The 23,530-nt window shown below is 43.3% G+C and overlaps 1 protein-coding gene and 1 long non-coding RNA gene across 2 annotated transcripts in view; one reads left to right on the forward strand and one right to left on the reverse strand.

Moving 5' to 3' along the window:
• Nucleotides 1–23,530, forward strand: part of Alpk2 (alpha kinase 2) — a 116,150-nt gene that overhangs the window by 16,833 nt on the left and 75,787 nt on the right. Inside the window, exon 4 of the mRNA XM_076837029.2 lies at nucleotides 19,153–20,860. Within this exon, the coding sequence (XP_076693144.2) occupies nucleotides 19,153–20,860 (1,708 nt within the window). The remainder of the gene's footprint in view (nucleotides 1–19,152; nucleotides 20,861–23,530) is intronic.
• LOC143382784 (uncharacterized) lies at nucleotides 433–23,442 on the reverse strand. The gene is made up of 4 exons (XR_013089038.1): nucleotides 23,254–23,442; nucleotides 19,131–19,273; nucleotides 3,901–3,986; nucleotides 433–611 (listed from the first exon to the last, which is right to left on the reverse strand). It is a non-coding gene; the product is annotated as an uncharacterized LOC143382784 (long non-coding RNA).

Raw genomic sequence — 23,530 nt, forward strand, 5'->3', positions numbered from 1 at the left:
CATTCTCTATTCTGATGTGTTCTGGGGACTGTGAGGTAAGATCAAAAGATTGGCTCATGTTTGCTTCTGATGTCCTACTTTGGATGCTACTGGCAGACATCAGCCAAGGCAGCCAATGATGACTACAGTCATCCTTCCGTATCTGCAGGTTCCACATCTGCAGATCAACCAATCTTGTCTTTACTGAATGTGGTCACCAACTACACTTCTCTAGTTTACTGCCTTTGATAGAGTTAAGCTTAATCTAGAATTTTATTTAATGATCTAGCCATTTTTATTAATAAGATGAGATTTTTCACTTAATCTTCTCTTTGGGGAAAGTTAAGAAAGTGAGATAGGATCTCAGCACTGTCATCCAACTGAAGGGACTGACCTGTTTCCCAGCCAACTGATGATGAAATTAAGACTAGAAAACATGTTCTCTGCCTTTATTTTAGAAATTAATGGTGGTCCAGTACAATAGTTCCTAAGTCTTTTTTGTTTTGATGAAATGAGGAAGGTCAATATGTAGAGAAAATGAGAATCACTCACTGAACTGATTACAGTGTCCTTGTGGAGATCCAAGGAGCAGGGAATGAAAATGTCAGGCAGGATAAGCACGTGCCAATGGTCTGAGGATAAGAAAATAAGACAGATTTGAATTCTGGCTCTGCCATATTCTTGCTGCATGATCTTAGCCTATATTTAACCTTTGGATGTCTTCATATACAGATGAAGAACAAAAGGGTGACAGAGAGAATTAAATGAACTTATGCTTATAAAAGTCTTTTTAAATGAACAGTTGTTCAATAAACACCAGCTTTCTTACCCTTCATGCATCTTTTTGTTTAAAGTAAGGTCAGAGATCTTCTTTCCATGTTTGATTCCTGTGATTTGCAACAGAAATACCCCGACACTCAAGGCTCCATTTTTCTATTCTATAACTCTTTAGATAATATTCCATCAAGCACCATATGCCAAGCATTTTGTTTAACACAAACACTGTCCACACCCTCACAGAACTTCCACTTGAGATGGAAGACAGGTGGTGAACACACTAAGCCATTCTTTCCCTCTCCAGGCCAACACACCAAATTGGCACTTGAACATTTAGAGGCTTGAACCCTTCTGCCTCTTCATTCCAATCTTGCCAACGCCTCCCGCTCCTCGTCTTCACCTCATTCAGGTGAGAATCCACCTCTGAGGTTCACGGGAAGCTCCGATTACTAATGAACCTTCCCAGTCTCATTCTCTTCTCCTTCGATTTTATTGCGCAGGTTTCCCTGTGGGTGCTCTCTATTGCATACATCAGGATAGGTGGATAGGTTAGTAGCCTGTGGGCCTCTGAGGAGTCAGGAACCTTTCCCACTTCACAGAGATGGATCCCCTAGAGCCTGATACAATGCCTTACACATAAACATTTGTTGAAAAATTGATGAGGATATGTATGAATATATGTGTGCATTTGGTGTAGCTGTTAGTTAGTTTATATGGATCAGTGTTGGCAAACTGTTTTCATAAAGGGCCAGACAGTAAATATGTTAGGCTTTGCACACCAGATGGAAAAATAGACCACAGTTATTCAACGCTACTACTTGGTGCAAGAGCAACCATAGGTAATATGTGCTTAAAAAATAGCATAGCCATTCAAATCCAACTTTAAAAAAAAAATCAGCAGGAGGGTCACATTTGAGAATATACATATTAAACTTCTATGTCTATTTCCTGTCCTTCTTTTTTTCCACTCTAAGTACTTGCTATATGTTTCTTGGTGGATTAATTTTATTCTCACACTAAAGCACAATACAGTATTCACATTTTGTCCAGGAGAGAAGTTTGATGTGTGTTCTTTCAAGAATTGAGACTTGGTATTAATGTTTTTTTTTCTGTTTATACAGGGTTAGGTGTTAAGAGATGGAGAGGTCATGATGAAGTCCCAAACACAAGTGACCAGGCTAGAGTGAGAGAGAAAAACACGGAGGAGCAACTGAGGAAGGGAGCCTGCACTGTGGAAGGGGAAGGGAGTCACCATTCTTTGCTTTCAGGTCCAGCAGGGCAGCAGATTTTGTAACAAATCAAAGATTTAATGCAACAGAATCACTTTTTCAAGTCCTAGGTCTGCCTTTTTGAAAACTAGCCAAACTACTGGGAGAAGTATTTGGTTTTAATGCAAGAAATGATGATAGAGCGATATGACACCCGATATGGTCACATTTTACTGCTTAGTAGTAAATTTTCTAGGTACTAATGACCTTTAAAAGTTCTGAATTTTGCACCAGTAGTTCTGAATTGGAGTTGCCCATTGGTGTTCTGGGGAGGAATTTCATTAATGTTTGGGCTTCACCAAACATCACCGAACATCATCTGATTAAATCTGAACCCCAAGTGATTCCAGTGTATTGCCCAAGATGAAAATTGTTTTGCATCCTTAATATTCATCTGAAAAGTCAATTTATTTATACCAGTATATTAAAGGCTAGTTAAAACAATGAACAGGGTTTTGTGCAAATGCCTTTTAAAGATTAGAAATTAGTTGTTAGTTGTAATATTAATCTCAAAATTTCCTGCCAATATCAATATACCATAAATCACCAGATTAGCTCATAATCCAAAGAAAAGCACATTTTAAGAAATCTACCCGAGCTTAGACTTTGGGTCATTAAATCTGAGCTCTTAGATATTTGAAAGCTCCTGTGTGTTTGTTTCTCAAGAACTTTTTGGAGTTTAACCAATCTAATCTACAGTTCTACTTTGAGGCTCTGTGGCTGTATTTATCCACCTTTGGCACTTTCTTTTGACCTGGTGGGGCCCCTTCCCCCTCATCCCTTCATTGTCCTCCTCTCACCACTGTGGAAAAGAGGCTTCAGTGCAGCTGTTGTAACCTTTATGGGGCCACAGGTCAAGGGTGCTTGGCAGGAAGGAGAAATGGATAGCCAAGATGACACTCAAAGGGAGAGAAACTTCAACCATAATATTAGGGTCTATACTGTAGCTTGAAAAGGAGCTTTGTTTTTTTATTGAAAAGATGTGGGATTTGAGAGGAAAATGCAAATAAATGTTTCCAACCCCATACTGAAAGCAGGTGGCACCGCTGTGTGTATAAATGGGGAATTGTGGTCTCTTATGAATACAATTTAAAGAAAGGTAGCAAAACAACAGATAAAAATCTGTCCAGGAACCCACACCTAGAAAGACAGGCTCCTTTCCGCAGCAAGGAGGCCCTTTTGAAGGTCACAGTCATGTTCCGTTGTGCTGAAAGAGCACAGATTACAAGTGAGGTGAGAGTGGCAGAGCTCAGCCACTGCCTTGGCCAGTAGGGCAAAGCAGCCCCAGTGATGTGCTGGCAACTCAGCCTGGCATTGGCTGGGCTGGTGCAGGCCCTGCTGAGTATTGACTGGTTGGGGACAATGACCAGATAATGGCAGCCCCCTCAAGCCAATCTGCTTGTGGAGTGTATGGGGCTGGAGAGTATCCCCACCAAGTCCAAATCCACCTGGAACCTCATAATGTGACTTATTTGGAAGAAGGATCTTTGCAGGTGTAATTAGTTAAATTGAATTCATACTGGAGCAGAGTAACCTCTAATCCAGTGAGTTATGTCCTTAGATAAAGAGAAAACAGAGACATAGAGAGATAGACACAAAGGGAAAGTGAGGGCGGACAGGCAGAGATTGGGGTGATGGAGCTCTCAGCCAAGAAATGTCAAAGATTGCAAGCAACCACCAGGAGCTAGGCAAGGAAAGGTTCCCCTTTAGAACTTTGATGACACCTTGACTTTGCACTTCTAGTCTCCAGATCCATGAAAAACAAAGTTCTATTGCTACAGGCCACCCAATTTGTGGTAGTTTGTTACAAAGGCTCTGGGAAATGAACATGTGTATCTTTGCAGTTGAATAAGAAAAAGTGCTGCCCTTTGCCTACCTTGACATAAAGGTTGGTGGTGTCATCTGGCAGTGTAGAGGTGTCTTCAAATACTCCAGCTGAGCTCATCCAGGCCATCTGGTGGTCTACAGGTCAAAGGGCAAACATTTTCCAATTCTGTCTCCAATTGGGTATTGTGTTAGTCAGCTTTATATCACTAATTGAGATAATGAACTTATAGAGAGAATGTTAATTTTGGCTCACAGTTTTGGAGGTTGTAGTCCATGATTGGTTGGCCCTTTGCTTCTGGGCCATCATGGTGGGAGTACATGGTGGACCAATTTACTCATACTATGGCCAGAAAGTAAGAGGGACTGAGAAAGGGGCTGGCCTCCCACAATTCCCTTCAAGGGAATACCTTCAAAAGACAAAGACCTCCATACAGCTCCACTTCTTAAAGTCTCTATCATGTCCCAATGGTGGCCATGGGCTGGGAACCAAACCTTTCTCACATGGACCTTTGGGGACCCTATCCAAACCACAGCAGGCATTGGTTATTAAAGATTTCAAAGGAGAAATCAAGAAGATTTCCTGGGTCGTTTATGTTTTTGGCCTTAGGTAACACTTGGAGATATCTGGAAACATTTTTGATAGTCACAACTGGAGAGGGTAGGGGTGCTACTGGTATCAAGTGGGTAGAGGGCAAGGATGCTGCTAAACCTTGCACAATGCACACAGCAGCCCCCAATGATAAAGAATTATCCAATCTAAAAGGTTAAAAGTTGAAGAACTAACAAAGAACCACGAAATTGAGGGCCTTAAATGACCAGTGGGCTATTTTTCCTGACTCTGCAGGCTGGTTTTGCTTGGCTTACCATGCTCATTCATGCCATCGTGTTGATTTGAAGATTGGTTGGACTTGAAGGTCCAAAATGGCTTGAATGCCACGTCTGGCAGTCAATGCTGCTGTTGGCTAGGTCATCCCAGTTCTCCCTGTGGGCTCTCCTCCTATAGGAGCAGGGAGCTGGCTTCCATACATGGCAGTCTTGGGCAGTGTTCCAATATAATGGAGCCCACCCCAACAACAATCCCCGCAACAGTCTCTTGGCCAAAGTAAGCCACTGGGCCAGTCCAGATTGAAGAGGTAGGAAAATAGACTCCAGCTCTTAAGAGTGGAATGGCAGAGTCACCTTGCAGCAAGGTGTAACCTTTTCTATCATTAGAACACCTAGTTGATCTTTTAAATCACCTATCTGTAAATGTCTTTGTCCTGCTTAAACAAAACATACAAAAAACCCACCATCTGTGGCTACCCCCTGCCTGTTGAATAATTTTCTTCACTTTAATCCATTTGTTTATTAAATGAGTATTAAGAGCACTTAATGTGTTCTATCCACAATGCCATATAAAGGAATGCAAAGTCTCCTATGATCTCACAGTGCAATGGAGGAAACAGGAATGTAAAAAAGGTGGATATTTACTAGGAACACTGTCCCCCAGACATAAGGGTTTAAGCTGGTTCTGTTATACTTGGTGATATTTGTGACCATGCTTGGATGGTGTTTACAAAGTGAAATCTGTGATTGTGGTAACATCTCGGGCTTGCTCAGTTATTCACAGCTGAGTGGGCTGACAGACCCCAGGAGCTGCAGGACATGGTGTTACATTCCTCAGACTGGTCTGGTTTGATTTGGTTGTAAGTGTTTGTCGTGTATGTGAAAGACTTTTTCCAGACTCTGGGAGAACAATTAGCCTCTTTCTATCCATGGTCACTCAAAGAAAACTAAACCTTTTGCCAGACACTGGACCAGCACAAATGGTTAGCTGTGACTGAGACCTGGGTGGGTAAGGATCAGAAATTTAGTTAAAGATGTCCCCATTCCTGGAAGAAAGGTCTCAAAACAAACATCCTCTAATGGTAGAATTGTCACCATGAACCTCTCTTACAATGGACAGGATATTATTTCCCCCATTGAGAGAAGAATCTGAAGCCAAATTGTGTGGACCTAAGTCCTAGATCTGCAAGGTGCATCTTACCTGGCAAGTTATTTAACCTCTCTAGGCCTGAGTTCCTCATGTGTAAAATGGGGATATTAATAGTGTCCACTTTATTGAGTTGTTGTGGAGATTAAATCAACCTAGGCAAAAAGTTTAAAATACTTAATAAATATTATTTCATGTGCGTTAAACATGTCCTCTACACAGAACTATAATTTTGGAATGGATTAAAATAGGGCAGTTTGGAGATAAGAGAGTTAGCTTAGATTGGCAGAAATTTTCCTCTCTGCTATTTTCTTCTCAGAGATAAAATGTAATTAACATTCTTGATCAAGGAATCATTGGGTAGAAATAAAGATGACTAAATCTCACCATGTCTTGGCTAAGAGAGCAATGTCTTTCATCCAAGTCTGGAAGGCATTTTGTGAACTTTGTGTTCTGTAGAGCTTAAGTAGGTGTAACAAATCTTAAGGATGACTGATAGAATTTTCCAGCACCTGGGAGACCTCTGTGTTCCCAGCACGGGGCTGAGGGGGCTCCCATGGCATTCTTCTTGAATGAATGAAGCAGGTGTGCATCATGGTCATTGCTCACACCATGCCTAGAGCCTTGCTTGAATGATTCTGAGAGTCTGACGAGAAACTCCCATTTAGTCCCTGGGGTAATAGGTCTGTTCCGAGAATCTTCTGTCCATCATCACATTCCAATTGTGTCTTAAGTAAGTGAGTGTCTCAGAGGAGAATGTCATAGACCAGGCCATGGAGCACTTGCTCACCTTTGCCTGGAGTCAGAAATTTGGTGACTGTTTCCATCTAAAGATGGGACACATGCTGCACGACCCTTGAAATGTCCCTTCATCTACCCATTCTGAAGACGGAGTCAACCTCCCCTTAGGGACATTCTTGGTGCTGCTTTATAGTTAGAGTCATGATTTGATGCTTCTGAAAACTGAAAAGATGTTTGACTTGTCCCGTCTGTCCCCTGCTGTAGCTCTAGCACCTAGCACATCACCTATCTCCTAGTCTACATTCAGTTAAGATTTCTGGAATGAGTTAACAGTGCATCTGGTGGTTTGTCTCTGTTCTTCAGAGCCTGGGGAAGGAAGCATTCCATGCACAGTCACTTGCACCTGGGCACATGTTTTGACTTACTGTGGCTTTTTGGTGGTGGGCCTACTAGTTTAAGGGCATTGGGAAGACATAATGATTTTTTAAAAGGCCTCTTGCAGTAGCCGTAGGAGGTCTCTGTGTTGCTTGCTCTTGTTATCATTTGAGCTGTTGGGCATCAAGCTTCTGTTTGTTCTGTGCTGCCCTTTTCTGTCCTTGTCACCCACCAATCCCTGGGCTGCTGCTCCAGCATGTGGAGGTTCTTCTTCCAGTTAGAGTGACTTCCTGGCCTCCTTAACCAGCCTTCTCCAATGAGGGGCTGCATCCCCCAGGCTCCGGGCAGCTTTCCCCTTTGCCTGCCAGTTGCCATTTAACCCACACTTGCCCAGGGGGCACCAGAGCTGGTGGGGGAGGCAGAGACAGGATGAGATGGTTGGATAAGAAGACAAAAAAGGTCACAGCAGGCATTGAGGCCCTGACAAAGAACAGCAGGCAAAGAAAAGCAATTAAATGGCAGTGAGTTTCCTGCAGGCTGAAGGTCTCTGAGCCTGGTGCATGCTTGGTGAGCCAGCTTTTGAGAGAGAAAAATTTTCTGCTCTGGTTTTGCTCATTCCCCTCTCTGTGCCCAGCAATTCATTAAAAAAAAAAAAAAAAAAAAAAAAAAAAAAAGAACAACTTTTGAGAGTCACAGAGTTTCATGGGGCTGATGGGGGGGTGGGGCAGACAACTTGACAGGCAATGAATAGGGAACTCAGCCCAAATTGAGCAGTGAGTCAAGTAACAGCTGGTGTTTTTCTGAGAATTTAATAAATAAGGAGACTTTTGTCCTTTGTAGGACTTTGGCATCACAGAGCTGGAAGTGACTCTAAGACCTTGCAGCTTGAGTTTGGACAATCAGCATCAGCATCTTCTGGGAGCTTGTTACACAGAAATCCATCTCCAACTCCAGACCTAGCCAATTGGACATTGTACTTTACCAAGATCTCCAGGGACTTATGTACATGATGAAGAATGAGAAGCCCTGCTCTAAGGGTTATCCCTGTCCTCGTCATATATGACACCTGGGGAACTCAAGAAAATACCACATCTAGATTCCCTCCCTTGAGGAATTCTGCTTTAGTTGGTCAAATATAGTTGGTCTAGTTCACTCTTTGGACTTTATAGGTCACCGAAGGCCCAGAGGAATAATGGAACCCACCCAAAGTAACATGGTTGATTGGAAACAAAGCTAGGCTTGGAACTCAAAGAATTCCACTAGATGGTTCACAGCCTACTGGTACCATCCTCCAAACAAAATTTACTAATGAACATGCTGGTCTATAACTCAAAAGCACTTATCATAAGGACTTCCTTTAACATGAGGATTAGTTGAGGGTCTGCCGTATTTCAGTGACCATTCTAGACCCTGCAGATACAGCAGTAAATGTGAGAGTCCCTCGCCTCTTCAGAGATAACACAAGAAGTCAGACTTTTAACAAACCAGCAGCTATGCAATGTGTCAGGTGACAAAGAATAAAGGAGGGTGAAGGAGGAGAAGAGTCTTAGGGAAGGAGATCTCTCTGAAGGGGAAGGGCAGGGTGGGAGGGTGATGAGGTCATTGCCTGGAGAAAGAATGACGTCAGAAGGTAGAACAAGGATAGAAGCCAGAGGCTGGGAACATGCCAGGCCACTGGGACTGAGTTCATAATGCAAAGGAGGGATTGGAGGGTCAATGTGGATCTGATCCTGTGTGACTTGAAGGTTATTTTGACTGCAATGAGACATGTTGTACGGTTTCTAAACAAAGAAATGATATTTTCTGGTTTAGTTTTTTTTAAATAATTTTTTAGTAGTAGATGAACAGAATATCTTTATCTTGTTTATTTAGTTTATTTATGTGGTGCTGGGGATCAAACCCAGTGCCTCACACATGCTAGGCAAGCACTCTACTGTTGAGCCACAACCCCCATCCCTTCTGGTTTTGTTTTAAAATACTGACTCTGATTGCCAGGCCATGAATGTTTACAGAGGATTCAGGGGACAGCTGGGCCCCACTCCCACAAGCAGCCATTGAAGGAATTGAGATGGTGGCTCAAGCCAGGAGGGTCCTAGGAAAGGTGGCAGAAAGCAGCCAGGTTCTGGCTATATCTGATAGGAGTTGCTGTTGGACTGGATGCAGGAGGGGAGTGAAAGATGGATTCGGGGTTGTCATTTTGCCTGAGCAGTTGGTAGAAGGGAATGGTAGGGTTTTTGAGACCAGAAACAGGTTTGGGCTAGATCAGGCAAAGGCTGGTTTTGAGTGTGCTGGGCTCTTGATGAATTAGCAATAATGGTTCTTCAGAATTCTATGCTATCTGGCTGTTCTAAAGCATGCTGGGACCTCTGGCAAGTGACACTTATGAAATGGGGCCCTGTGACCACCTGCTGTGGCCTAATGGTACATTCTCCTTTTGTACCCATAATGCTGGGCTTTAAATCAAACTGATTTACAATTTAATTTAGGATTTTAAAATACTGTCCCAGTGGCTTAGAGATTTCTGGTACATTATGCTAGCTAGGCAGGTGATCTGTTAGGTGCTGAAAGTGAGGGTATTTCTAGTTGCTTTTTTTCTGGAAGGGTGGGTATTGGGGATTAAACTCAGGAGCACTTGACCACTGAGTCACATCCCCAGCCCTATTTTGTATTTTATTTAGAGACAGGGTCTCACTGAGTTTTTGAGCACCTTGCTATTGCTGAGGCTGGCTTTGAACTTGTGATCCTCCTTCCTCAGCCTCTCCAGTGGCTGGGATTACAGACATGTGCCACTGCACCCGGCCTAAATTCTCTTTTGATAAGAAGAGTCAGTCCTCTGTTAACTAAGCGTGGTGGTAGTAGTTATGCCACAGGATTTTCTTCCTTTCTAAATTCACTTTGCTCGTTTTGTGTTCAAAGTATCTGTGGTGTCTCTGCAATGCTCCCAGGAGCTCAGAGAACTGTCAAAATGAAGTGCTTTTTCTGCCCAAGGAAAGCCAAGAAGCCACTCCCCATACAGCCCCAGGAAAAGATCTGATTCCCTGAGCTCAGACTTTAAGGCACAAGATCTGATATTCATTTAGCTCAGTGCTTCTGAGCTATATGTGTGTGTGTGTGTGTGTGTGTGTGTGTGTGTGTGTGTGTGTGTGTGTGTATTTGGGAGGGGCTTGGCACTGGTATTATTAAGTAGATTTTATTTTTTAGAGCAGTTTTAGGTTCACCTGCTCTAAAACTGGGCAGTAGGTCCAGAGATGACCTATATATTGCCCTTCCTCACACAGGCACAGCCTCCCTCATAAACTGCATCAAGCATCATGGTGGTACCTTTGCTAAAATTCTCAGACCTTACATTACGACACGTGTCTACCATGACAATAATGGGTAGAGTGATTTCACTACCTTGAAACTCCTTTGGCACTGGTATTTTTAAAAAGTGCGCCAAAAAATTCTAACATTCAGCCAGGGTTGAGAACTGCTGATTTCATACTTACTGTGTGCCAGCCCCTGCTTTAAGAACTTTATAGGAATCAACTCTCTTAATCCTTATGTCATTTCCCATTGGTGTAGGTACAGCTACCGTCCAGAGCTGTTAAGTAGCTCGTCCAAGGTCACACAGTCTATGGGCTGGTGTGTATTCCCAGGCTTGCTTGTTGCTAAGTCTGTCCCTTAAACACGACACCTTACTGACTTTATGATCTGCTCAGAGTTGCACTTGAGCAAGAGGAAACGGAAATCTGTCCTGCAGATTTCTCCCTCAGCCTTTCTCTGTGCCTTCTGCTCAGAAGCTTCTTCCAACATGACTCCTGTCCTCGGGGCCCTCTCCCGCTCCAGCTCTTCCTTCTGTCCCTGCCATGCCAGCTCATTGCTTTGCTGACCCCCATACCTGACCTGCTCATATGAGCTCTGGTACATCTGCCTGGAATGCCCTCCCCTCTTGGCCACCAGGCCAAAGTTTAATCCCTACCCACTGGGTTCAAGTTCCATGTGCTGGCTCTGTTCCCTGGAGATCCAGGCCACCCTGACCTCTCCCCTTCTAACCACCAGAAGCAGTTGCTGCCTCAACTGTGCCTTTGGAATTCAATGACACTAGGGTTTGCAAATCACGTAGTGCTCCCTGTTTAGCACCCAAAGCCTTCCCTCTCAGCAACGTTGACAGCTTGCCCAGGGAAGGAGTCAAGTCAGACCAATTTCGGTCCCATGGGGTGTGCCAGGCATATAGAGCTGGACATATGGGAGAATGGGGTGTTCCTGCTCAATCAGGGCCATAGGCTATATCAGATGTGGAGAGCAAGTGTTCTCTCCTCACTTGGCTCTGCACGCAGAACACATGAGGACCTTATAGAATCACCTTTCATCTTTCCCTGAATGGTTATTTGATCTGCTTCCCAGTGAACTGGAGCCTGAGTTCCAAAGCCCTTAGAATGGGTTAAAAAACCTTCTCCTGTCTGGGCTCTGCTGCTTCTCCTGATTCACCTGGATCACCCTCAGCTTCCCCGGCAAGGCCCCAGTCTCTGCCTGTTGTTTTGGTAAAGTAAGAGTATCTCTTTTCACTGTTTCAAGTTCCTGTTTAAACAGTACATAGCTCTACCTGTCTGCCTATTTTGCCCTCACTTTCCAAATAAAAACTGGTTGTTTCCTGAAGGGCCTGGAGATTTCCTACTTTCTCCCACCTACAGGCTGTTCCTTCTGCCCGGGATGACTAGCTCCCTCCCCAACACAGGGCACAAGCCATCTTTCCTGCCACTATCATGCCATGTTTCTTAGACCTGCCTCAGCTGCTAAGTTCCCCCAGGAAACCTTCCCTCACTCTCTTGCCCTCTGCCCTGAGTCCCTATAATTGGCGTGATTTTCAGTGGCACTTAGCACACACTGTCCTGTATTATAGCTATTTGTATGGACACTTCATTTCCTTTATTAGAAGGGAAGCTCCTGAGGAAACGATCCAGGAACTAAGCATCTTTATCTTCTATAGAGTGGTTAACACGAGGTCTTACACCTGGTAGATATTTCCTATCATTTTTTTTTTAAGCTGGGAAGACAAATCACATCTCTGGTCTCAGGTTCAAATCTATTTCTGTATCTGTTAGGGTCAAACAGAAAGACAAAAACAAACAACACCCTGCACATTCAAGCAGGGTTATGTAGTAGCCAAGCAAAGAACAGTGAGGTCACCCTGAGATGGGCGTCAGCAGGAAGCCATCACTTTCTGAGATAAGAGACCAAGGGAGGAGCAAGACTAGAAGTTCAGGGTCACAGACCATGAGCCAGAAGCTAGACCCCAGGTGGGCTGTTCTGTGGGACCTGGAGCCACCATGGAGGTGCAGCCACATGTGGGAATGCTACCTGAAGCTCACTTCTCCCTTCTTTCCACCCCACAATCTCCTGTCTCTCCTACTTCAAGCACCATAGGACGCTGGAGGCCATGGCAGCCTGGGAGTGGTGGTCACTCAAGTGACCACCACAAGGGGTCAGCCCTAGTGGTAGAGAGCAGAATAGTGAAGGACCCAAGTGGGAGAGGGAAAAACAGGTCCAGGCACAGCTCAGAGGTCCCTTTTAGGTGGGTCCAACCCATCTGTTGGATAAATTACTGGATAAATTGGTAAATGATTGAGGAATCTCCTCATTTATTTCAAAAGACATCTAATAGATTGTAGAAAATATGATCCAGAAATTCTGTGTGTTTCGAGATTATAATCCCTCCATGTCTATTATAGAACTTTGGGGCTTGGGAAAAAAACAACAACAAAGTCTTGGGCTGTGGGTGTGGTTCAGTGGTATAGCTCACGTTTAGCATGGAGGATGCCCAGGACAAATCAAAACAAAGCAAAATGGATAAATACCAACAAAAAAAACTCCATCAAAGCCTTCTTATTTCTTCAGTTATCTGAATAATTTGATTAAGATCATTGACAACATCAGTTAGGCAAGTAATAAAATAGAGTAACATTGCCTAAGAAAACATTATGACCTTAACATGGTGCTATGACCAACCAAAGGACACAGATGTCATCGTGCAAGCATTACTCAGCTAAGACCTCTTTCCCTTCCCTGTGGCATGGGTGTGCAAGGCTTATACAGAGGACATCCAGATGGGAAGCTTCAGCTGCCTCTCTACCCCCACAGTCCTGGCTGGTTGGGTGAAGACCCTGCAGATGTGTCTCTCTTAGATCTTGTTTTCTTTCACAGAAAAGTGGGATGCATGATAAAATGGAATGCTGGTGGCTGTGTAATACCTACAATCCAGAGGGGATTCCAAATCTTACTTCTAGCTCATAGTTCCAGCTTCTCCCATGAACCCCATCTTCAGGACACCTGGTCAAGTGGCAATTTGAACTTTAGCAATTTTAGGATTGCTGGTAGTGGGGTTTGGGAGTGGGAAGATGGCCTTGGGACAGACAAAGGGCAAGGAGGCAGCAGCGATAGCCAGGATAACCCCCAGTTCAAATGGGAAAACTTGTCCTGATTTTATTTTTATTTGTGTCAGTGCGGTCACCCACCTTAATGGCCAATGAGATGTGTGAATAATGCAAGGAAAATACAGAACCCTTAGGGCTGTGCGATGACGACCACTGAAATGCAAGGATTTAAAGATATCAGTTTTGAGAAGCACATTTCTCTTTCTCACCAGAGAACATATATTTCTACTCTGTGTTTTCCTTTTGCATTCATTACATCTATTTCCCAGCCCATTGTTTTTATATTTTCACTTGACAAGGTTACTAGACTTGTGGATTCTTGTCCCTTTTAGTTTGTACATTTTTACCCCTTATTCCCAAAGCACAAAAATCCTGCTTAGTTGGTTGGGTCCTGAGGAACTTCCAGGATTAGCTCTTCTAGAATTGATGGAAGCAGCCTCCTCTGCCCCCAATAAATCACATAGACCCATGCATTAAGCACTGAGTCAGAATCTCTAGAGGGGGAGCCCAGACGTATGTCTTCTTTCCCCTTGGCAAATAAGGAAAAACAGATTAAGTCATCTGCCCAAGAGGGCCCATCAATGGTCATACCAAATAAAATAGCCAACCGTCCAAGTGAATGTCCATCTTCCAGGTTCCACCATTGGGTGTTATCCCATGAGATGACTGTGCATGACAGCTTCCCTTCGGAATAGCTCTCTCCAATAGAGTTTCTCAAAGTGTGTTCCATGGACCTCTGGTGGTTCCTAAAAATCTTGGTGGGCATTCATGAGGTCACAAAACACTCAGGCAGCATTGCATTATTTGCCTTTTTCACTGTGTTGACCTGTGCACTGATGATAGAAAAGCAGTGGAGGGTAAGTAGGTTGGTGACTTTGTGCTGAATCAAGGCAACACCCTGACTGCATTAGGGGTCATAGGTTCCTTTACCACCAGATGGCTACAGTTAAAAACAGAAAAGTGTTTTACTTAATAGTGTCCTTGATGCATCAGTAAAAATGGCTATTAAATCTTGAAAACTCAACAAAAGCCCTTCTAATTCGCATGTGATCAAGTGGGTAACATGCAGAGGTGCCTCTGCTGGACACAGCTGTGAGGCAGAGCACCCGTGTCGCTGCTTAAGTTGCAAGCTGAACTAGCCAATTTTCTCATGGATAACAAGTCTTTCCCTGAAAGAACAATGGACAAATGATGGTTATTCAAACGTGGATATTTAGCTGATGTTCCCCCAAATGAACAAAGTGAGCCTAGCTCTTCAAAGAAAACCAAAAATATCATCCAGTCCCTTCTCTGAACTAGTGATTTGCAGTTTCCTCAAATATTCTTTCTTCCTCTTTCTCTATTTCCTCTTTCTGACATTCTTGTAACAGTGGTCCACTTCATGCTTTGAATGTAGCCCTTGTTGCTCTGCCGCTCTGACTTATTTTTAAAATGGACATATTTCCTTTTCTTCTTCTCTTCCACACCCCCTCCCTAATCTCAGGGAAATTAGGATTACCTTTCTTCCCCATTTATCCAGAGTTTTCTGTCCCTTCGCACACACCCTCCACAAGAACAAAGTAAGTCACACTGCAGACTTCAGGGATGGTGCCAGAAGATCTAAGAAATGACTCTCTCTCCAATTAGCAAGTGAATTACAACTCTGGACAGGGAAACACCTGGACTATAGCCTTTGAATCATCTTTTTAAAAACTCACTGTTTCCTCTGACGGGAGAATTATAGACTCTGGGACAGGAGTCCCCTGTGTTTCTCCTTTTTCCATTTTCTCAAAACCTTATTCTTTATTATTGGATTGTCATGGGGAGAAGGACCAAGCTTTCGGTAACATTCTCATTAATGTATGGGCCGGATATTCTTCATATTCTTCAACCCAAACACTGTATTTCATCACACTGAATGCATAAAAAGATTTTGAAAAATACAGCTACCTTTGATTAAGCCTCATATTAAAAATATATGAAAAAATTAAAACAATGCTCCTTTAATAAAATTTTTCTTTGTTTTGGAAAAAATAGTTTTCATAAGATTATTATTTATGCTGGTGTGTAATGCATTTATTTTTATTTTAATTGAATTAATAAATAGTTAAATTTTTAAAAATTTTAATCTTTGATTGATAAAATGTTGATAGATAAAAGCCACACAAACTGAGGTTCTTTAGAGTCCTCAGTTATTTTGAAGGGTACAAAAGAGACTTGATACCAAAATGCTTTCAGACTTTCTAGTTCAGACTGATTCTGGGGGTTCTGCTCAGAAGAAGCCCCACCCAATACAGTAACATGAATGTCTTTTACTTTACCAGGAAATGATTAATTTAGAAAGAACCTAGAGTACTTGAGGCAGGCTTTCTGAACATGGTGGAGAAATGATATTACGTCCTTTAACCAAGAGAAAAGATAGGCATGGGCTGGGGATGTGGCTCAAGCGGTAGCGTGCTCGCCTGGCATGTGTGCGTCCCAGGTTCGATCCTCAGCACCACATACAAACAAAGATGTTGTGTCCGCCAAAAACTAAAATATAAATATTAAAATTCTCTCTCTCCCTCTCCCTCTCCCTCTCACTGTCTTAAAAAAAAAAAAAAAAGAAAAGAAAAGAAAAGATAGGCAAAGAGGGAACTCACTAGTTGAAGGAATTTCTTCCAGGGTGGCTTTGCATTCCTGTGAAATCACTGTGGGGCACACAGGTCTCTCTGCCAGCATCTTGCAAAGATTCTATATTCCCCCTTATCCCCTATCGTCTTAGCCATTCCCACTGAAGTCTCTTCTGTGAGTTATCTTCTCCTTCCAGTGTGGACTGTACAGCTGAGCACAGAAGTGACCCACAATACTCTCTGAGAATTTCTCACACACCTCCTTGGCTTCTCCTTAGCACATCCCCTGCTCATGTTGGCCAATCCATCAAGACAAAGACTTGAGACAGAGACTCTTCCTTTGCACAGTGACCTCTGCATCCCACCGTTTCCTTCTCTGAACGTAGTTGTCCAACAGCACACACGGTGCCAGGCATTGGAATCCGAAGTCTGCTTTTTTATTCCAGTTTTACCACTCCTCAGCTTTGTCATTTGGGGGAAGTTGCTTCACTCCTTTGAGCCTCTGTTTTGCCCACAGGGAGTAGCTAGACACTGTGTCACGGTTTAAATATGAGGTGTCCCCCAAAAACTTGTGTGTGAGACAATGCAAGGATTTTCAGAGGTGGAAAGATTAGATTGAGAGTCCTAACTCAGTCAGTGGATTAATCCACTGATATAGATTAAGTCGGTGGTGGTTATAGGCAGGTGGGGTGTGGTTGGAGGAGGTAGGTCACTGGGGATGTGCCTTTGGGATTTATATCTCTGGTTGAGTAGAGCTCTTTCTCTCTCTGCTTCTTGTGGACATGTCCTGAGCTGCTCCCCCATCCCACCCACTATACTCTTTGCCATGATACTGCTTCAACTCAGACCTAGAGCTATGGCATTGGCCGTCTGAAACCATGAGACAAAATAAACTTTTCCTCCTCTATGTTGTTCTGGTCAGGTCTTTTGGCCACAGTGACAAAAAAGCTGACTAAAACACATTGAAGTTTAACATAGAAGGTGCTCAGTAGACACTGGGATCCTTTCCCAATTTTCTCCTCCTCTTTTGTAAGCTACTTAGTGATAATTATCAAGGATGTGTCAACTGCAAAGCATAACTCAAAGGCCTTCATTTACCAGCAAGAAGTTAATTATGCTTAATCCAGTTCCTTTTCCTCTTTACTTAGTATACTTAGGATGGATTATAAATCCTATGTCAACTAAAACACATGGGTCATAAAATTATTAATGACTAAGTCATGATAACCTCTTGTTAGTCATTAAGTTGAATATACTTAATTATTTTCTCCACATTTTTCTAAAACTCTTTTTATTGTCTCTCCTTAAGTTTTGGGAATCATCTCTCTTCCTCTTGTTTCTTAATTGGCCCTTTGAGCCTCTTAGTCTTACTTTCTTTTTTTCCTTTTCTTTCCACCCAAGTCATGAGTAGGTAGCCTCAGGGTAGGTGGTTTCTGTGGCAGAGGTTGCATGGGCTAAATGGGTCAGGAAATCTGAATTGTTTGGGATTTTCCGGTATAGTGTTCTTTTATGCTCCCTATAAACTCTTAATTAAGGGCTAAAATCCCAATAATTAATTGACAAAGTCCCTGAAGGGAGTGACGTTTGTAATGTGAAACTGCAGCAAAAGTCCCTCTTCTTCAGCTAAACGTTCGGCTTTCACCAGGAGACCTAAGCCCAGTCAAGGAGGATGAGGATGTGGACAGCTCTGAGCACGGCCGCGGAACATGTCATCTAGAATGGCTCCAGATCTTTAAAAACATGTGCTCAGTTCCTTGACCAGGGATTCTGATCTAAGAATTTCCAGTAGAGTGTTGGGATGATTCTTCCGTATGTTTCTGAAGAGCCAGGGGTTGCCGGGTCCTGGCACTTCCACATTTTTGGAGAACACATTTGGTGTGAAGTTTTGGCTTTATGAAGCTCCTTCACCCTGATTTTCCCATTCAAACCTGAATAAGTTTGCAAAATGGACAGGAACAGGTACTGTTTCCTTCAGAAAGTTGTCTTAAATTTCAGAATTCTTGAGCTGTTGGCCAGGGCAGAGCCAGATATCAGCTCTGGGTCATGGCCAAGCCTGATTCACAGTGGCATGTCTTGTTCACTCCTTTGAGCATTATTGACATTGGAACTGATCTCTGATTTCTCAAAACGAGGCCCATGTGAATAGGTACCTGGTGAATTAAAGCTTATGCGCATGTATGGGTCTGAGAAGGCCAAGGGCTCCCTCCCGTGAAGAACAGAAAGTATGTGGTAGAGTTAAAGTTTCTGTGTCTAACATTGACCACCGCTCCCCATTCTGTGCCTCTTTTACACAGGGAATCATCAATGAAGATCTAAACATTGCTCTAAGTCCAAGTGAGACCTACAGCTCCTAAAATTCTGAAAACGCTTGTTGACTTCTGAGCCAAAAGACACATAGAGGGAAGTCGGCAATATCACAATGATGTCAAATGCAAGAGAAGCAAGAATGCAACGTATACAGATATAATGAGATTTCTTGGGACTGCAAAGCCTGGGAAAAGATCCTGGCAGGAAATGGGGCAGTAAAGCACACCAGGCTCCAACTCACTGTGGCCCTATTCAATAGAGGAGCCACAGGAGCACTGTTCCTCTTGGAACAGGGAGAGCAGGCTCAGTCTGATTCAGGATTCTTTTCTTCCCTGCTGGGCCAAAGCCAAGCACCTGGCTTGATCTATGTTAGTTGGGATGACATGTGGATATAGGTTTCCAGCCAATGGGTGTCAGGCTTTAGTTGTGTTAAATTAAGGAGGAAATGGCATACACAATCCTGTTGTGGTGCTGTCTTTACACTCCTTCAGCGTGGTCTTAAAAGCAGTTACTGTTGACAATATTCCACCACATGAGGTACGATACTTCAGTTACTTGTGTACAATGTCTCCCTCCAGAAAGAAATACTGCTCTTTCAAATTCCTACAGCTCAAAACTGACTTAAAGGGGGAGAAGGAGAAACTAAATAAAACATTTCCTCTATTTATCCAAGTAATGATTGGCATTTTCAATTTAGGGTGAGATTGTGGAAAGCCGTAAGGGGAAATGCTGAACTTCCCAGGATTTCAGCACTTGGGGCAGCTGACCACAATCCCCTTTTCCAGGGATACCACAGATCTCTCTGAGCATGCAGTAAAAGGACAGCTATTTCCTTATGCACCATGACGTGTAAAACATTGGCGTGCGTGTCCACACTTACCTGTGTGTTCTCTTCATCCTAGCTGTACCAAAAGCGATGCTGCCGTTTACCAAATCTCAGCTAAAAGCTCTGCGGGGATGATCTGCTGCTCTGCTACCATTGAGGTCGAGTGTCCATCAGAGAACCCACGACCCCCTCCTGACCTGGGAGATGACAGGGACACAGGGTGGAAATGTGACATACAAGAGACAAATGAGGAGAAAAGCACAAACCAAACTGATGAGAGCAAACACCCTTGTAAGGAAGAAGGAAACATCTCTGCAGGGGCTCCCACACCAGCCGATTGTTCCTCCTTCAAATTCGACCACTTATGCTCACCCCAGTTATTGGCCAATAATGATATTAGTGCATCCAGCTCTGAAAATGCTCCGGATATTAAAGGAACAAGGCAAACTGCAGAGGCTTATGATCCAAAGAGCACAGGAGAAATTTTCCTCAATTCAAATAATACTCCTCAAAAACAAGATGTATGTTGCCACAGAACAGAGTGTTCCTTGGTCTCCCGGCCCACGCATGGAGGTCTAAACAGTGATGGCCCTAATGATGAGATCTTAACCTCTACTCAAAAACACCCCAAAGCACAGAAATACATCAGCTTCAGCCTTCCACTCTCAGAGGCGACTGCATGCGTTTACCCAGGGGACAGTGCCCCTGTCAACAAGCAACCCAGTCCCCAGGTTTCCAGCGAAGACTCCGACAGTGACTATGAACTTTGCCCAGAGATAACCCTAACCTGCACGGAGGAGTTTTCAGATGATGACCTGGAGTATCTGGAATGTTCCGATGTTATGACGGATTACACTAATGCAGTTTGGCAAAGGAGCCTGCAGGGGACTGAGCATGTTTTTTTATTAGAAAGCGATGACGAAGAGACGGAATTCAGTGAGTGTGGCCTGGGTGGGCGTGAGCATTTCCTCAGTGAAATGGGTTGTGGGCCTCGGGTGTCGGGTAACACAGGGCCTATGGATGCCACCGCTGGCTTCTGGGGTTATCACTCACAACTCCAAGAAGTGGAGATCAAGAGCAGCGGAGCCTCCAGGCACAGTCCCTCATCCCTGAGAACAGGGAGAACTCTTGCTTTGGGACCTCACCAGGATAGGACAGCTTTAGTGAGTGAACAGGGGAGATGTCCACTCCCCACACTGCCTGAGGCTGCTGAAAATGATTATCCAGGAATTCAAGGAGAAACCAGAGATAGCCACCAAGCAGGAGAGGAATCTGCCAGTGACAATCTGCTAACCATGGATGAAGCGGTGACAGAGACAGAGGTGAAGCCCTTGTCTCGGGAAAAGTCAGGGATGAAACAGGGTTTGGAGATTGCGGTCGAAGAAAGAGGAGAGGAGAGGGACTTAGGCAGCAGGAAGGGCATCCGGACACCTGCTAGGGTGCAGCGAGCGGGGGCGAAGGGTAAAGCCAAGAAGCTGACCCCCAAAGAAAGTGCAGCAGGAGGCACCCTCGCTTCCCCTCCCAAGGAACCCACCAGGCACCCACCAGTGTGGAGACATCACAGAGAGACTCCCCAGGCCAAAGCAGCAGCTCCTGGTGGGGATTCCCACCTCCACACAGGAGAATGTGCAATTTCACCAGAGGCAGCGCAAGACGCGAGAGCCCTTCCACCTTCAGCAGACTCTCGCCCCGAGGAAGGTTCTACAAACTTGGAAGGAGAAGGGATGCCGGAGAATAACCTATTTACAACAAGCCAGGTCCCAGACCTGAGTGATCATCCTCAGGTAAGACTCCTCTTTTTAAAAACTACAAGGTGTGTGTGTGTGTGTGTGTGTGTGTGCGCGCGCGCGCTTTCCTTCACTTTACAGTCACGATTGCTGTACCATAATGTAAATCAAAAGAAGTCTCCCAGGACCATCAGGGTACTTGTGAATGACAGCTGCTGCTGCTAGGAAGGAAATCTGGTTTTGAAAAAGGCCCAGATAAACCCTGAGCCATCCTAATTATAGCAAAAGACTGATAGAAGTGAGAGGCACTAATGGGATTCTGGACAGCTGGAAAAAGAAATCTGATATTTTGTCTACTGCATGTGTTTTACTAGGCAATGTTCGCTATTCAGAAAGTTTCTCAAGCAATGATTTGGGGCATGGGCTTTATAGGGGGAAAACCACTTCTTTGGGGGGATCTATTTTGAAATTGGTAGGTTTTGATTTTAATCAGAATTCATAGTACAAATGTAAGGATTTCAGTGTGTCTGATAGACTTGCAGGGTTTATTTGGTGATGCTGGAGAAAGGAGACAAAGTTGATTTTGCCTTGCTGGTGGGATGATTTTGATCGGATGTTTGTATTATTCTGATTTTATTAGTCCACAAGGGATAAAAGATGCCAAGAAAACATACTGCCAGGAAGAAAATTCATTCTCTCCCTAATTTTGATTTAGGATGATTTTAACCCTGATTTTTAAAGAGACAAAATTACATTCATAAGAATAATTAATGTACAAAGAATGCTGTGTTGGATAGCCACTCGTATTTTACATATTAAAGACTTCCAAGTGGACTTTGGACTGGTGCTACACTGTGGCCAAAATTTGACTTTTGTAAATAAATACCTTTAAAAAGTCATTTATCAATTATTTTGGCTATTCTTCATGTTTCCTCTCCCCCTAGACTTGTAGTAGGAATCTGTTCTTATATTTGTAGAAGACAAAATATTACCTAATGCAAATTACTGAACTCTCTGTGAAACAACAAGAATTTAAAGAATTTATACACAGCTTTCTAAAGATTCTGTATTAAAACAGCCAGTCTACAAATCTCCAGTTCCAAGGTAGCTTTGACTGAGCCAATCCTTCTGTCTGCTGGTCAAATTAGCCAGATAAAACCCACGTTTCTACTTTTTTTTTTTTTTTCTTTTCATGCAAGCCAGCTTGATCTTATTTAGTTCTTTGAGCATGCCACTTAGCAGCACACACCAGTGACCCCAGATTCATGCCCCAGATAAGTTTACGGAGGTGACTGGTCAAATACTAATACAAAATAAAGCAGCAGCGTTAACTTTTTCATGTCACACAGCATTTCCATTTCTGTTCATAAATTCTCTTTCTTGCTCAGCTAAGTTGCCTTTTTGCGATTGCTTGTCCATTTATAGTGTGCTTCATTGGACAAATCAGTTTTATTACTATAGGTTGGGGCAAAGATAAAGTGGCTCAAAAAGAGATAAACAGAAGAGAAAGGGCTATTGACAAAGGCAGTTTTAGACTCATCGCTAAGGGAGGCAATATCTCCCTCCTCCAACTGTGGAAGGTTTTAAGGAGCAGCAGGAAAGAACCTCTGTTATTATTCTCAGGTTGTGGCTTAAACTGAATTCTGGGGTGAAGAGCACCTTTGACTAGCAGGCTTCTTTACTGGCAATACAGCTAACTAAAATAGGCCATGTATCTGTGGAAGTTCTTATGGAACTCTTGCTCACACTCACACACACACTCACACACACATTTATGACTTCACATCCACCCTACCTTGACCTGTGCTTTGTGGTATGACTAAAGGCAATTATCTCCAAACTGAGAACATTGCTAGTCAGAAAGCCAATCAAAGAGTTTTGCATTTTTCTGCAGGCAATGAGATTGAGTCTCACCTTGTAGTGGTCAGTAGCAGGCTGACCTCTCACTCAAGGGACAGCCAGAAACTTGAATGGAAGCTGGACATTCAAGAGCAGTCCTGCACAGCCTTAAGCTAAAAAGGGATCTTTGTGCCTGTGGCATTATTTTCCCTGGACCGAAGCAGGAAAATTTTGCCAGAGGACTGGCATATTTGAAAATGCAGATTCCTTTACCCATGCAAAAATGTTGAGTATTTGATTATAGGAGATGTCTGTATTTCTTTCACACTACAAAATGTGGCTAAAGTGATAGAACATGGCTAATTATCATTTCAAATGTGACACAAAATGTGGGGTTCACTGGGAACTAAATGAAACTTTTTAGAATACTGTTCAAGAAAAAAAAATATATTGGTGAATCTTCTGTAATTAAATCCAAAAACATTTTATATACTTATTCTCAAGACTTTTGAGGCTTGTGAGCACCTAAAAACTTTAAATGATTAAAAATCCTGGGTTAGGGATAATATTAATAAATCTTTCCACTCTTGAGTCTTGCCTGATTCACTTACCTTGAGTTGTCTTTTTGTAGAAAGTGACCAGCAACTTAGGTTCTTGTATCTTCATCTGCATATTGCTTTTAGCTTTCTGAGGAAAATTCCATGTCTCTAGTATTCTGTTTTATGAACAAGGCTATCTTGCAGAATTTCTCCTGCCTAAACATTGTCTCTAGGTATCTCTTTATGTCCCCCTCTCTTTCTTTCTCTGTTTTACAACACAAGGCCATCTTGTTATGATTAGTCTTGAAATAGTAATTACCCAAGCTAGGATTGGAAAGCCCCCAGTTTT

The sequence above is a fragment of the Callospermophilus lateralis genome, chromosome 17, assembly GCF_048772815.1.
Source record: "Callospermophilus lateralis isolate mCalLat2 chromosome 17, mCalLat2.hap1, whole genome shotgun sequence".
Lineage (NCBI taxonomy): Eukaryota > Metazoa > Chordata > Mammalia > Rodentia > Sciuridae > Callospermophilus > Callospermophilus lateralis.